The following is a 17,050-nucleotide window of genomic DNA, read 5'->3' on the forward strand; positions in this document are numbered from 1 at the left end:
GAGACAGACAGACAGACATCACTCTTGTTCTACTTATTGCAGCAATAAACCTAGCTTTTAGGTGTTAGATGTAACCTACAAGAAGGAGAGAAGAAAAGACAAGAAAGAGCATGCTGCGACCCGAGTTTTCTTGTAACACAAAAGAAACTATTATTATTAATAACTCTTTGAATTATTGTAGCACTAAGGAACCCTAGTCTTGACCAGCACTCCATTGTGCTAGGTGCTGTACAAACACTGAACAACAAGACAGTCTCTGCCCCAAAGGGCTTACAAAACTTGGATCATTTTCCTCCTAAAAAAGGAAGGCTTTTAAACATGACTTGCTCTGTCTACACTAGTTGCAAAGTCCTGTTTAAAACTGTTGGTTAAAAAGTATTAGCTTTTAAAACATGACCAGTTTTCAGTCTAGAGAAGCTCTCCAATCCTTTAAAAGATTCAAGGATTCACTTGAACTGCTGCCTGAACAGCCACCAGGGCTAGAAGATAGTTAGCAGTGTCTTCAACTATATCCTGTATGTCAGAGAGCTTTAGAGGAACAGGTCTACTTTTTAACTTACATAGAATAGTACCATAAATACCAGCAATAGTGATCTGGGTTGGAGTCTCCCCATTTTGAGAATTTCAGAAATGACTCCCTTCCCCCCAGTAGAGTCTTTTTTCATGGCAGCCTTGAAGAATATTATGCTTATTCTGACCAACATTTTTAAACCTGGGTTCCTAAAATTTAGAAACTTAAATGTGGATTTAGGAGCCTAATGCAGTCATGGAGTTTAAGGCCACAAGGGACCACCAGATCATCTAGTCTGACCTTCTGCATATTGCAGGCCACCCACACCACCTAGCACCCACACATTAGCCCAACAACTAAAATTAAACCGAAGTCTGACAGCCCACAGAAGACTAGACTATTATGTGCCACAAACAGAGAATAGGAAGGACTGAGGTACAACAATGTCCAAGGCCCCCACAAATGGCAGGGAAATAATTAAGTGAGATATACCCCAATAATTCTGGCAAAGGACCAACACCTGTCATAATAAAAGTGGCCCGATCTTCAGGCATGTTATGTACCTACAGCTTCAACTGACTTCCAATATGATAGGTATCAAAAATGGCTCTGTGATAAATTCAGGTGAGATCACACATAGAATACCACATTCATTTCTTGTCTCTTTAGGATCAGCCAGATCTGACGAACATGAGGGAATCCAGCAAATAGAAACAAAAAAAATGTATGAAGGAGGTAGTGAGGGAAATAATTTATCAGGAAGGATTAAAAGCTAAAAATTACATGACTACAGGGCTATAGGATACTAGTGTACAATACTTGAAGAGTACAAACACGAAGGAGGTCGGGCAACTATTCAGGGCAGTATTAGGGTGTACTTAGGAGTTATGGGATGAAAAGGAAAATGTTGGGTGAATAGAAGGAAATTTTACTGAGAGTGAGAAGCATTAGGCATTGAAATAGTCTCTCAGGGGAATAGGAGGAAGCCCCATTGCTGGAGACATTTATTCTACTCTGTTCAGTTTCTTGTATCACACCCATCACCATGTTTCTGAGTATGAGTTCTGTCCTAAATGGACAAAACATTAGAAAATATTCTGTAGGGAAAAATCTTGCATTAGCAAGGAAGATGAATGATCTAATAAGTCTTTCCATCTCTGACTTATGCTTCCATAATAATGCTATTCCTTATATTCATTACCAGTCAGTGCAGTACATGATTTTCAGTAAAAGTAATTAGCCTAGAAGGTATCACTGTAACACAGGTATCCTATTATTTTCAGTATCTTCCTCAATAACAAAGCAGATTTTCTTGTGTAAATATAATCCCTATATATACACACATAAATCTTTAGAAAACCTCTTAAATGAATGCAGGTGTCCAGTGCTCTATCTACAGAACAAATTATTCATCTAAATCGGTGTTACAATATAAACACTGAGCAAAATGTGAGCTAACATTGTGTGTGTGTTTAACATTAATTGTAGTCTGTTTTCTTTAAATTTATTGAATGTACTATAGTGTATAGCCTCCACCCCACCTCAAAAACTAACCAAACAGAAATCCTCAGATACTGCTGCTTACTGTTTTATTCATGAAAGGGCAGACTGCATCTTGAATGCAGTGACCTGGGAGCAGTTAAGAGCCTCTCTTATATATGAGGCCAGTGAGGAGGGGTCAGGGCCATGGACCTGCCTTCTTCTTGGCCTATGGGCTTGTTCAGTGAAGTGCAGAGACGGTAACTGCCCAGCCCTTGTGTGGAGTGTATGGGGGTGGAGAATTCATGTATGGGGGTGGAGAATTCATGCATCCTCCCTTCTCTTATACAGTTACTCAAGGGTCACTTACAATACAGCCCTAAGGGGGTTTTTTAATTCAGTAAATTAAAATTTGGGGTTCTTACTCTGTTCTGAATGATAGCCAGATGAAGGGCTACAGGAATTCATTAGTACGTAATCAGCAGGAGTACAGCCTGAGAACTAATGGAAACATGGCGGAATGACAACTACTATGAATATAACTCTAGAACAGGGGCGGCTCCATCCTCTTCCTGATGAGGGGGCTGAGGTGGGCTAGTCAGAAAATTGCAGGGACGGGCTGCGGTATACATCTTGTGGGCACACATGCTTTTTTACCCCCAAACAATACGCACTTAAATGTGTGTTTTATCTATGTTATCCTCAAAAGGAGAATAAAAATATATACTGACAGATCGGTTTTAAACTTCATCTATGGCAACTCACTGGGGCAACATTTATTCACAGAAAATCAATAGGAAAAAAACCTAAGCCAATAAATAAATAAACAAACTTATAATACTAATAATAACAATAATAACAATAAATACATGCAAACTTCTGGAAATAAATAAAATAATAATTATAATAATAATACAAGTGTGTGTAACAGAAAGTATGTGTGTTGGGGGGAGTGTGAGGGAGAATGCGTGTGTGTGTGTGTGTGTTGGGGAGTGTGTGAGGAAGACTGTGTGTGTATGACACAGACTGTGTGTGTGGGAATGTGTGTGAGAGAGAGAGAGTGTGTGTGTGTGTGTTTCGGGGAGTCTGTGAAAGAGAAGTGTGGGTGTTGGGGCAAGTATGTGAGAGAGACTGTGTTTGTGCATGAGAGTGTGTGTGTGTTAGGGGTGTGTATGGGATACAGTGTGTATGTATGTGAGAGAGAGTGTGTCTGTTGGGGGAATGTGTGTGTGAGACTGTGTGTTGGGAGAATGTGCGTGTGAGACAGTGTGTGTGTGTATGGGATATTGTATGTGTGTATGTGTGACAGAATGTGTGTGTATTGGGGGAGTGTGTGTATAAGACTGTGTGTGTACTGTGCCTGAGTATGTCAGCGTGATGTCTCTGTCAGCTGAGCACTCAGGAGCCTGAACACTTGTTCAGTACAGCAGGAGCTGCAGCTCCCACTCCTGAATCAGAGGCACCAGCATAGACAGGCTCCATGTCCCCCACGCCAGCTGAGACTCACTTGGACACAGCCACCTCAAGCATCAGGCAAGCTCCCCCCATGCCCTGCCAGCTATGGATCAACTTCCCAAAGAAGGGGAGACTGATTCGGCGGCAGGAGCTGGGTGGCAAGAGAGCAGCAGCTGCTGGCCGGGTGCCCAGATCTGGGAGGGGTGGCTACAGAGGGGCTAAGACAAACTTTGGAGTGGCTACAACCACCGCAAGCCCTGCCCCTGCTCTAGAAATAAAGCAAATAGTAGATGAGGTGGTGGAACAGCATTGCATTTGTCAACACCACACAACCAAGGATAAAAGAAGGCAGAGCAGAAACACGGAGAGACAAAACACTAAGTATACAACTAGAAAGAACAGATAGAACAAAGGACTCCTTGGTAGAGGCTGCTGCAGCCCACCAAACCTGGGCAAAGAGTAATGAAAATAGGCCTGATGGTACTAGGGGAATGATTGTAATAATGAGCTCTTTCAACTGTCTTGACATAGGCTGGATATTCACACACAGTAGGGTCTTAGCAATGATTCCATAGATAATGCTTTTTCAAACACAAAAATGAACAGGAAAATTCAGAACAAACTTAACTTTAGTGAACTATGAGAAAATACTAAATGAACTGAGAGAAAACTACACATTTCAGAGGACCACTGATGACAACAGAATATTTGACATTATATAGGACTAAAGGGAAACTGAAATGGTCATTTTAAAAGGTTCTAATTTTAACAGGATGAAAGATGAAATCTTAAAGTACAGTTCTATTCACCAATGTCACTTTTCATAAAAGTGAGGATTACGGTGAGCAAGTAGAAAGTCTTGATTTTTTTTAAATATTATTTTTAAACATTTCAGACCCCCCTCGCCACAACTGGCCATCTTTTTTTTTTTCCAGCCTGAAGCCCGGCCCCTGCTCAGACAAGCCAGGACGATACTGGAAAAGGTTTGCTGGTATAGCTATACCAATATACTGACAAATCCTCCTAGTGTAGCTGCAGCTTACATTGGCAAACGAGTGCTTTTATTGATAGAGCTTAAAGCAGTTCCCCGATAAAGATATGCTGTTCTGGCAGAAGCACTTGTTTGCCAGTATAACTATCGACGGTAGGGCTTCTGGCAATACAGAACTGTCCCACACACAAAAAACCCCCACAATATTACTACACCAGAAAAGCTTCTCATGTAGGCCTGGCCTTAGATTTGTACATCATCATCAGGACACAAGTCCAGCAGAGGCTGGAAGCTTGGTCAGTCTAGGGAATAGAGGGAGAAACGCTCCCACCCCAAAAATATGGTGTAGGAGAGGGGCAAGAAGGGGAGTGTGCTGGAGAGTTTAGCAGGCCTATTACTACGAACCTAGACCTGAGTGATGAGCTTTCTACTGTCTCTCACAGTTGTCTGTAGAGCTAAGTGTCCTCCACTGTGATCCCCTCTAGCAGCCTTTCGATCTTCCTCTATGGCCTTGTCTACACTACGGGGGGAGATCGATCTAAGTTACGCAACGTCAGCTACATGAATAACGTAGCTGAAGTCAGCGTACTTAGATCTACTTACTGTGGGGTCCACACTATGCTATGTCAAAGGGAGATGCTCTCCCGTCGACTCCCCTTGCACCTCTCATTCAGGTGGAGTACACGAGTTGACAGGAGAGCGATCGGTGGTCGATTTAGAGGGTCTTCACTAGGCCTGCTAAATTGACTGCCAATGCATCGATTGCCACACATCGATCCACTGATAAGTGTAGAGAAGCCCTAAGAGGGAGGAGAGAGGAGATAAGGTCAATAAATCCCCATGCCCAGAGCAGGAAATTTACTCACTCCATCCTGGAAAGAGAAGTCCTAGGCAAGAGAACTCACAGATCATACTGTACTTAAAAAGAAAAGGAGTACTTGTGGCACCTTAGAGACTAACACATTTATTTGAGCATAAGCTTTCGTGAGCTACAGCTCACTTGCATCCGATGAAGTGAGCTGTAGCTCATGAAAGCTTAATGCTCAAATAAATTTGTTAGTCTCTAAGGTGCCACAAGTACTCCTTTTCTTTTTGCAGATACAGACTAACACAGCTGCTACTCTGAAACATACTATACATGATGCTTCTGAACACAGGCCTGCAAAGGGCCAGATACTGCATTCATAGCACATGCAAAATTCCCACTGACTTCAACCCTCAGTGATTTCAGTGGTAGTTTGAATTCACAAGGAATGCAGTATCAGATTCAAAGTTTTTTTCAAGATGGCAGCAATGATTTTGTGGGAAAGTATAAAAGGATACTCTTAGGCATAGCTGGCCAGACTTTGGACATGATTTTTGCATTGGTATTGGAAATTAGGTGTTGGATTTTAAACCTATGGCATGGCTGACCATTACCTCCAGTACGTTGGGGCTCATCTCCCATATCAGGATGAGAAACTTCTTTTAATGGTCCATCCCTGGAGATTAATGGAACTAGAAAAGTTCCAGAGAGCTCCGAGGAAAAAATCTTGCTGCTCCAACAGAACATGCTCTTGATGATGTGGTAGGCATTATATTATATTATATATATATATATATATATTTTTTTTTTCCTCCACCACTGGTGGGGTGGTCCTTTGGCATCATTCTCACAGGTCACCATGAGTTTACAGATGACAAATGAAGTGAAAGGAAAGATGGCTGGAGCACTTGGGGTGGATATGCTGTCGTTGACTCGTTGCAGCATAAAGATTTTTAAATGTGTACTTTGACTCTGTGTGTGCGGGGGGAGGGGTGCGGCAAAGAAAAAGTTTCTTCCTCTAACATAGCATCTGTAAAATCTCAGTCAGCAGATTTGCTTTGGGTGGTTGACAGTATGGTACATCCAAACTGTTTTAGCTTCTTAGTAGCTGGTCTGAAGCCCTCCTACTGAGAGGAAATTGCTTGTTATTTGCGGGTGAGATTGATCAGATTAGGGTTAGGGTGTCTGCTTCCATGGTGGCAGAGCAAGTGTTGATGGAGCAAGGGCCTCATCTCCTCTGCTTGACTTTCAGCAACTGATGCTCACTGAAGTTATGGAAGGGTTGAGAGAACTTTGTTCCATAACCTATGTTTTGGATCGATCTCCTTACTGGCTGGTGAAGGCCAGTGAGGAAGTACTTGATTGTGGAGATTGTCAACACCTCTCTTGGAGAGAGCAGACTGCCTACTGCTTTGAAGGAAGCATTAGTGCAGCATTTGCTCAAGAAGTCATTGCCTGACAATGGCAATCTATTTAATTATTAACCAGTATGAAATCTTTCCTTCTTGAGTAAGATTATGGAGAAGGCTGTCATGAGACAACTCTTATAGCATCTAGATGCCTTTGATCTCCTTGAACATTGTCAGTCTGAGTCTAGACGTGGCTTTGTCACAGAGATTGCACTGAATGACAACCTTCTCCTGGCAATGGATGAAAATCAGATGTTCATTATTATCAGTCATCTTCGATACAGTTGACTGTGTGGTGTTGTTGATTAATCTGTGGACTTGGTGGGAGGGGACTGGGCTACTCTTCAGTGGCTTCATTCCTTCCTCTTGGAAATATCTCAATGGCTAGTTGCTCCTCTTCCCAAAGAGCTCTCAAGCACAGGATCCTACAGAATATCATTCTGTCTCCTCTCCTGTTCAACATGTATATGAGGCAGTTAGGAGGGTTAGCAAGGAACCATGGGGTTTGGTGCTTTCAGTATGCTGATGGCACCTTATTGTATGTATCTATCTGATCCCACTTGGACAATGTAGGTCAGCACCTCAGCTAATTTCTAAATGAATCTGAATCATGGATGAAAGAGAGCTGGGTGAAGCTTAACTCACACAAGACTGAGGTGATAATGGTGGGTTGGGGGAAAAAGCCAGAGGAGATGGCAAAGGTTATATGACTCCCTTGGATTGAGGGATTATGTTGGCCTTTAGTTAGATGGATTTGCAATTTAGGAGTAATTTTAGACCCCCAGCTGTTGTTTTATGATCATACCACAGCAATAATATAGTCAGCTTTTTGCCATCAGCATCTGGCTAGGAGGCTGATGTCACAGTTAGAGGGCTAGTTGCTAGACCCCTCTGGTCTCTCTGAACACACCAGGTGTTAGGACTCATAACTCTACTTCTCCTGGAGTGGAATCATATGATTCTCCCACTCTTAGAAAGGGCCCTGGGTTTCAAACTGTGGATCCAGTGTGGTTACCTTAGCAGGTCTGACTGATTTTGGCACCTTTGGGAGTTTATGTCCAATGGTATGTACAGTGAGCAGCCAGCCTTCTCAATCCAAACAATTGTTTACACTAAACAGTATGACCAAAGCAAAAAAGGATTTTAAATACAAACAGTCTATATGCACATCTATCTTATCTTAAGGCTTACCACCCCCCCCGTGTTGGAAGTCTATGAAGGCCTAACTTTTTCAGACCATCTGGTGTGTGCATGTTCAACCCTTCTTTCTGGATGTGGACCATGTTGTTATTCATGCTTTTGTTACCTCACGATTAAACAATTGCATGATGCGCTACATGGGGCTGTGCTTTAATACTATTTGGGACTGAAGCTGGTACAAAATGCAATGGCTTGCTTACTGTGTGAGGCATCATGCTGGGTGCACATGACTCCAGTGCTCCAGGATCTGCACTTGTTTCCCATTGGGCTTTCTGCATAGAGTTTATGGTGTTAGTTACAATCCATAAAATCCTAAAGGGCTTGGGACTAGCCCACCTTAGGAATCAACTTTCTGCCCATGTCATATTGCCACAGTTGTGGTCACTACCTGCATTTGAGCTGGATCCCTCTCATTATAAAAGAGAAGGAGTAGCCAACGGGGCATTCTCTGTAGGCTCCAGGACACTGAATCTTGCTCCCCCTCGGTCTGAAATAGTCCAGATTTGGTGACCTTCTGAGCATGCTGCAAAAAACATCTATTTGATCAGATTTTCTGAGAGGGCTGAGGGTAGGCTTCTCAGAATGAAAAGGTGGAAAGGAGTTTTTGTAAGTGGCAGGTTGGCTGAGTACCTGTTGAAACGATTCCTGTAATGCTACTGGGGTTTCATTGTATGATTAACAGTGTATTAGGGCACCAAGAACCTTGAATAGGTGTCTTATTATTATAGAAATCTAAATCTAAATAATAATTAAAGAAATACTTGAATAAAGGCATTCTGTCACTGCAACTCGCTCCTGACCTGATATACCTCCATGCTTGTAATGTTTTATTTGAGATATACTTAAAGATAGCAAACACCGAACTCAACAATATACTGCATTTTATGTATTAATAGCAACAAATCTTGCTTTGAAGTATTTTATAAATTTCAGTTTGCTGGTAATGTTTCTGTCCTTCCTTTCAGACCTGCCTCAACTTCAGTTTATCTCACCATGTGTGCTGTTCCCACCAAATGCCATGGATTTCCAAATATAAAGTATGATTAATAAGTTACACCAAATAACTGTTGTAAGAAATACAGCTTCGAAAAAGTTAAGGTGATTAATTCATCGATTTAGACATTAACTTCTAAGTACTTGCTTGCTATGTGCTATTATTTGAAGTTTTAGGAAGATCAAGAATTACAGCAAACTTTAGTCAAACAAAACCTTTGTCTATCCTAAATTCAGTATGTCTTTAGAAATGATGAAACAAAAGATAAATCTTTTGTTCATTAAGAGGTGTCTAGTTTTTTTCTTGCAGATATTAAACAAAGTTCTCTGAAAAGTTAAGGAAGACCACAAGTGGAAGAATTTTGTTTGGCTGAAACAAAAAGACATTTTTTTCTAAAAAACCAAAACTTTGAATAACAGTATTATTCATTTACAGTCCAAAAGGCCAAACAAGTTAGCATGAGTCTCACTATACACTCTTTGGTGAAGAGCGGAAATGAGTGAGATGTACAGAAGATGGTTCAAAAGCATCATCTTTAAACATAGTTACTTTCAGATTTCTTCTGTTAGATTAGGTTCTTTGTTTCCTCCCTACAGTTAGGTTGAATAGTTCAAATGACTAATCTTAGCAGGTTATGGAGTCATACTTGCCAACCATCCCTATTTAGGAGAGACAGTCAATTTTTAGAAAAATATTAACCATTTTTCACTAAAAAACCCCTCTTAAAATAACATATTAATAGAGCCAAAAGATGTGTGTATTTCTTTCTCAGTATGTACCTCTATTTATAACAAGTACGATGTGGGATTTATTATAATGGCCAGCCTGGAGATAGTGAACAAGACTTATGTATGAGATACCATACCTTCCCTCTCTACATTCACCTAGCTATAATTACACAGGAAGGTGTCTACCTCATGGAAAGAGGAAGAAAAACGAAGGGAGCCAGCCAATGATCAGGACTGAGATCGCCAGTTCATTTCATGCAGACTACCAGGGAGTCATCAGAGAGTAATTGCTTTCAGTTACTATGCTGACATGAACCAAATTAAAACTGGTGACCCTAAAGGTGGATGGTACCATATCCCTATAGTAAATCCCTGAGCCATACAGTCCCTCAGTGAGGACTGGTAATGTACTGATGATTTAATAGTTTCACAGAAATCTTTGATTACATTTTAGTTTTATTAATAAAGCAGGCTTGAATTTTATTTTTGTAAGGTTGGTTGGGAATCTGGATGCATAAAGTGAATGAGGATTTTTTTTCTAGAGAAATGTTGGCATTGGCTCAACAAAAAGAGGGAGAAGGGTATGCTGAGTATAACAGCCTGAACATCAAGAAGATTAGATAACAATTTAATTTTCTCACATCACATGCTCATTACACCTTCGTGTAAACTGGTGGAGTCCTCATCTCATTCCAAATAAAAACTACACATGCAAAAGGTTACAAAAAAAAAATCATTCTTTGCAAGGACTGCAAAGTTTAAGGGTTCTGGCAGCCATCACATTTACTTGACAATGGGCCAGGTTTTTCAAGGTATTTAGAAACATAAAGATGCAGATAGTGAGATTTTTAATAGACCTAGGTGCCTAATTTTTGGTGTGCTTTTGAAAATCCCACTGTCTGCATGTTTAGGTGCCTAAATATCTTGAAAAATCTGCCCATATATTCTTAGCCTCCCTCCCCCGCATAAACACAAAAAACCCTCACATCGGTCAGTATTTTCCTCTTCGGTCAATAAATCCTAATATTCACCTCAAGAGAGTCAACAGTTACTTAATTTTTTAACATATGCTTTGAGTACAGATAGGTGCACTGTAGTAAGATTAGTTAATATATTTTAACTGTTGATTAACAGATTTATCTCAGATTTATAGATTTATTTTACAAGATGGACATTGTTATTGTTTGAAAGTTGGGAACAAATGCTATGCGCAAATTTGAAAATGTCACAGAGCCATAAAATTTAAGGCCAGAGGGGACAATCAGATCATCTAGTCTGACCTCCTGTATATCACAGGTCACCGACACCACTCAGCACTCAAACACTAAACTCAACAATTGAAATTAGATCTGGGTATTACAGCCCACAGGAGACTAAACTACTATGTGCCACAGGCAGAGAATAGGGGAGACAGATGTAATCATTAATGTTGCATATTCCTATTAGTATAAAGAAAATTTGGAGTATACCCATAATAAAAAAGAAATCTCATCATTTAGATTCTTTCAGCTATTTTTAAAGTGCCTATTTACACAGCAATTTACTGCGTGGCAAACCAAGGTATGAATCTACAGCACACCAGTTTGCCCGCATAGTAATGTCCCATGTGGAAACTGCTCAAGCACACTGAGGGTACATCTACACTGTGATAAAAGACCCACAGCACAGCCGCAGCTGGTCTGAGTCAGCTGACCCAGCCTCTGAGACTTGGTGCTGTAGGTTTTTTATCACAATTTAGACATACCCTAAAAGTCCTGGAATATGATTTAGCTTACAACTACCTGCCACCCAGTAACCTGCAGCGTAGAAAGGCCCTGTAAGTGTTAGACAGGGTGATAGGCCCAAATTAGGAACGTAAGAACATAAGAATGGCCATATTGGGTCATCCCTGAGGGTCATAGGCCCAAATTAGGAACGTAAGAACATAAGAATGGCCATATTGGGTCATCCCTGAGGGTCATAGGCCCAAATTAGGAACGTAAGAACATAAGAATGGCCATATTGGGTCAGACCATCTAGTCCAGTATCCTGTCTTCCGACAATGGCCAATGCCCGGTGCCCGAGAGGAAATGAACAGAACAGGTAATCATCAAGTGATCCATTTCCTGTTGCCCATTCCCAGCTTCTGGCAAACACAAGCTAGGAACACTCTTCTTGCCCATCTTGACTAATAGCCATTGATGGACCTACCCTCCATGAATTTATCTAGTTCTTTTTTGAATCCTGTTATAGTCTTGGCCTTCACTACATCCTCTGGCAAAGAGTTCCACAGGTTGACTGTGTGTTGTGTGAAAAAATACTTCCTTTTGTTTGTTTTCAACCTGCTGCCTATTAATTTCATTTGGTGACCCCTAGTTCTTGTGTTATGAGGCATAAATAACACTTCCTTATTTACTTTCTCCACACCAGTCATGATTTTATAGACCTCAATCATATCCCCCCTTAGTCATCTCTTTTCCAAGCTGAAAAGTCCCAGTCTTATTAATCTCTCATCATACGGAAGTTATTCCATACCCCTAATAATTTTTGTTGCCCTTTTCTGAACCTTTTCCAATTCCAGTATATCTTTTTTGAGCTGGGGTGACCATATCTGCACACTGTATTCAAGATGATATTCTGTGATTCTATGACACTGTGATTCTATGTGGGCGTACCATGGATTTATATAGAGCAATATGATATTTTCTGTCTTATTGTCTATCCCTTTCTTAATGATGCCCAACATTCTGTTTGCTTTTTTGACTGCCGCTGCACACTGAGTAGATGTTTTCAGAGAAGTACCCACAATGACTCCAAGATCTCAAGACTCCAAGAGAGAGTCCAGCGAAGGGCAACAAAAATGATTAGGGGTCTAGAGCACATGACTTATGACGAGAGGCTGAGGGAGCTGGGATTGTTTAGTCTGCAGAAGAGAAGAATGAGGGGGGATTTGATAGCTGCTTTCAACTACCTGAAAGGGGGTTCCAAAGAGGATGGCTCTAGACTGTTCTCAATGGTAGCAGATGACAGAACGAGGAGTAATGGTCTCAAGTTGCAATGGGGGAGGTTTAGATTGGATATTAGGAAAAACTTTTTCACTAAGAGGGTGGTGAAACACTGGAATGCGTTACCTAGGGAGGTGGTAGAATCTCCTTCCTTAGAGGTTTTTAAGGTCAGGCTTGACAAAGCCCTGGCTGGGATGATTTAACTGGGAATTGGTCCTGCTTCGAGCAGGGGGTTGGACTAGATGACCTTCTGGGGTCCCTTCCAACCCTGATATTCTATGATTCTATGATCTCCTTCTTGAGTGGTAACAGCTAATTTAGATCCCATCATTTTATACATATAGTTGGGATTATGTTTCCCAATGTGCATTACTTTGCATTTATCAACACTGAATTTCATCTGCAATTTTGTTGTCCAGTCATCCAGTTTTGAGAGATCGTTTTGTAGCTCTTCACAGTCTGCCTGGGACTTAACTATCTTGAGTAGTTTTGCATATTGAGTAGTTTTCTGATGTTCTTACGTTCAGATTGCTGTATTAGGGCTGCCACATTTCAGCTGGACAACAACTGAACTATGCTTAGTTGCGAGTTCCTCCTACCAAACCTCACTACCATGACTAAGAATAGTGTAAGTCCATATTCATTACAAAGGGAGAGTGAGTGGAAGAGAGGACTGAGCCAATTAGATATGTTATCTACAGGCATGTGGATGACAAGCAGAAAGTAACAAAGAGAGGAGAGTTAAACAAAATGGTATTAGTTTAGTTATCAGTGAAGTGTAGGGAAAGTAACCACTGGAGGTAGAAAAAGTCTGATAAGGCAAATATATTACAGGTACAGTGTATATGGTGTATTTCATAGTATCATATAATTAACTGAAGTATATGCTCCATCTAGGAAGTAAAATGAACGTACCTTTTTCTGTGGTTCAGTTAACTTCTTTTCCACTTTTGTCTCAGTGTCTTTTTGTTCTTTGAGCTGTTAAAATGAATGACAAAAAAGCTGAGCAAAAGTACAGACACAAACATTTATAAAATGTAATACAGAGAGGATGAGGGAGACATTAATTTAATATTGTACTTCTTTGAACAATGACATTAATTAAAATTCTGACATCTCCAGAAATATTACAAAAATATACATCTTCCATAAGTAATTACTAATTCTTTAAAAAATGAAATGCAGCTTTATCCAGGTTCAAAGCAAAATGTACTGGTGCTTTGATCTATTACACTGAAAATTTGTTTTCATAGTTTACTGCCTTTGAATAGGACTACATGGGAGACTTAATTATTGCCCACAATTTTTCTTGGAAAGATATGCTCGATGTAAACTCTGACTGGTCAAAAGATTTCAAAACAGCAGCAGCTACTTGACTTACACTCAACAATAGCAAAAAACAATAGTTTTAGTATTGTTGCATGGTATTTCTTATAAAATTGCATTGCTAAAAAAGAGGAAAACAAATTTATAGTTATAAATGATGGAACCAAATTGAATACTGGTATAATTGTCAAATTGGAAGAAAGTAAAGAAGGACATTTAAATTAGCACTTTCCACTTGAAATTATTTCCAGAACTTTGCAACTGATTCAGTTTTGTATACTAGCTTCTTTTCAGTATTAAATCTGTCAGTATTTACCACAGTAGGAAAAGTTAGTTTATACTGTATTTCTCAACTTTTTGTTATTAATTATAATAAAAAGGCCAAAAGATGTAAAATCCAGAAATGACTATATTTATCTATGTCATAATCTTCATGTAATTATTTTATAATAATTTTAGTAGAGCTTATAGCAGAAATTATTTGAAAGTATAAAAGCTTTAAAGAACTTATGTCCAGTGTTCTGCTGTATCATTCATTTCTCCAGGACTGATCTTTAGTTACTAATCACATTTACATTCAATATTCAAAACATTCCCTCCCAAAAAGACACTATATAATTTGAGGATTTCTGCCTTTCCACACACACATACACACACACACCCCACCACTTTAATTTCCTCCCTCTCAATCAGTCACATTGTTGACATCTTCTTTCTACCCAAAGAAGACTGGATCAACAGGGCATGTAACTTTTGGCTGATGGGAGGTTCTACCCCTGCGCTTTCGCTTTCCCATTCCCAAAGGATCAGCATCTGCTTTTCTGTGTGTTCCCACTCCAAGGAGAAAGAGAGTGGGAGAATGGTAATCAAACTTAATGTCTCCTACTTGGCAGAATTGAAAACTAGTTTAGCCCAAAGGTGTACATCTCATGCAATTGTCTTTGTACAAGTAAATGCTTCCCCCCTTCCACAATAATAAAATTCCATTTCTGATGTTATGTCATGCTACTGAAATGACCTACAGTATTGTTTATAGGTTTCTGTAAAGGTGTGGGCCACCTGCATGTACCCCCTTACAGCCTGGTTTGCAGATGCACCCCACCTTAAATTTCCCCCAGTTGGGGCAGCAATTTTTTTTGCTTTAACAGCCTGGGTCAAGGAGAAGCCAACATACATTACCAAATACCAAGTCCCCTTTTAATAAGGTTTAAAGACAGGAATAATTCAGGACCATGGTTCAGAGCTCTACAACTTAGAAAGTCCACAAAAGCGAAAGTTACTCACCTTGCAGTAACTGAGGTTCTTCGAGATGTGCGTCCCTGTGGGTTCTCCACTCCAGGTGACGGTGCGTCCTGGTGCCACTGATCGAAGATCTTTGGTAGCAGTGCCTGGTCGGGAGGCACGCACTCAGTTGCTGTCTCACAGTATCATTAGGGTCTGCCTGAGCGCACGCATCCCGGACCCGCCCCCCATTTCTTTCTCCAACGTAGAGTTGTCTGATTAGTACTCCAAAGTAGAGGAGAGGAGGGTGGGTAGTGGAACACCCACAGGGACACACATCTTGAAGAACCTCAGTTACTGCAAGGTGAGTAACTTTCTCTTCTTCGAGTGTTGTCCCTGTGGGTGCTCCACTCCAGGTAAATGTGAAGCAGTACCCACTATGGTTGGTGGGATTTTGGAGTTGCGGCAGGGATAACGGTAGACAGTACCATATGGCCGACTATGGCGTCTACCATGGTATCTCGTGTGATAGCATAATGATTGACGAATGTGTGGTCAGATGTCCATGTGGCCGCCTTGCATATGTCTGTAATAGGTACGTTGTGAAGGAAGGCAACCGATGTTGACATTGCTCTAGTAGAATGAGTTATGACATTCTCTGGTGGTTGAACACCGTGGATCTGGTAGCAGGATCTGATGCAGTCCGAGATCCACTTGGAGAGTCTTTGCTTAGAGATAGCATCACCCTTTGATCTCTCGGTAGTAGAAACAAATAGCCTAGGGGATTTACGAAATGGTTTAGTTCTGTCAAGATAGAATGCAAGAGCCTGTCAGATGTTGAGTGTATGTAACACCACTTCCTGTGGAGTCATGTGAGGCTTGGGATAGAATACAGGTAAATGTATTGGCTCGTAAAGGTGGAAGGTAGACTGCACCTTGGGGAGGAATTTGGGGTGGGGTCACATAGTATCCTTGTCTTTGGATAAAATGGTGTAGGGAGGGTAGGCCATCAGGGCATTTATTTCACCAACCCTTCTCGTTGATGTTATGGCAACCAAGAAAGCCACTTTCATGGACATGTGGAGCAGGGATGAGGTAGCCAGGGGTTGGAAAGGAGGTTTCATGAGACGGTGATGAACTAGGTTTAGATTCCAGTAGGCTACTGGTGAATGAATCTCAAGTTAGAGATTTTGCAGGCCCGTAAGGAAGTATTTCATGGCGGGGTGGGCAAAAAGTGAATAACCATCCAGAGTGTCATTGAAGGTGATAAGGGCCACAAGATGTACTCTGATAGAACTGAGCAAAAGCCTGTCCTGTTTTAGTTTGAAAAGGTAGTTTAAGATATCAGGGAGGGTTGCAGTCTGGGGTGTCAGGCATCTGTGGAAGCACCAGATGGAGAAGCATTTCCACTTTTGCAGGTAAGTCTTATGAGTGGAGTCCCTTCTACTGTGCAGGAGGATATATTGGACCTGTTCCGAGCAGGCTGATTTGTGGGATTGAAACCATGAAGGAACCACACCGTCAGATGGAGTTTCCGGAGCTGTGGATGGAGAAGCCGACCGCAGTTCTGGGACAGCAGATCTGGCCTATCAGGGAGAGTCCTTGGAGGATGGATGGACATGAGTAGCAGGTAAAGATACCATGTCTGTCTGGGCCAAGCTGGGGCAATAAGTATGACCCGGGCCTTGTCCTCTGTGATCTTGCGTAGAACCCTGTATATCGGTGGAAAAGCGTATGTCAGGGAAATGTTCCAAGGAATGAGGAACGCAACCTCTAGAGATGTATTCCTGAGTCCCGCTCTGGAGCGAAATAGATGGCATTTGCAGTTTTGAGGAGTGACAAATAGGTCTATCGATGGAGTGCCCCAGTGGAAGAAGAGCTGTCGGAGTATTGTGGGATGCAATTCCCATTCGTGTTCTTTGGAGAAGTATCTGTTGAGTGTGTCGG

At 41.1% G+C, this 17,050-nt stretch overlaps 1 protein-coding gene across 3 annotated transcripts in view; it reads right to left on the reverse strand.

Annotated features, from left to right (window-relative positions):
• C2H10orf67 (chromosome 2 C10orf67 homolog) overlaps positions 1-17,050 on the reverse strand; it is a 159,577-nt gene that overhangs the window by 56,611 nt on the left and 85,916 nt on the right. For all 3 annotated transcript variants that reach the window (XM_074946078.1, XM_074946079.1, XM_074946077.1), the window contains exon 10: positions 13,472-13,534. In XM_074946078.1, coding sequence (XP_074802179.1) covers positions 13,472-13,534 — 63 coding nt within the window. The remainder of the gene's footprint in view (positions 1-13,471; positions 13,535-17,050) is intronic.

The sequence above is a fragment of the Natator depressus genome, chromosome 2, assembly GCF_965152275.1.
Source record: "Natator depressus isolate rNatDep1 chromosome 2, rNatDep2.hap1, whole genome shotgun sequence".
NCBI lineage: Eukaryota > Metazoa > Chordata > Testudines > Cheloniidae > Natator > Natator depressus.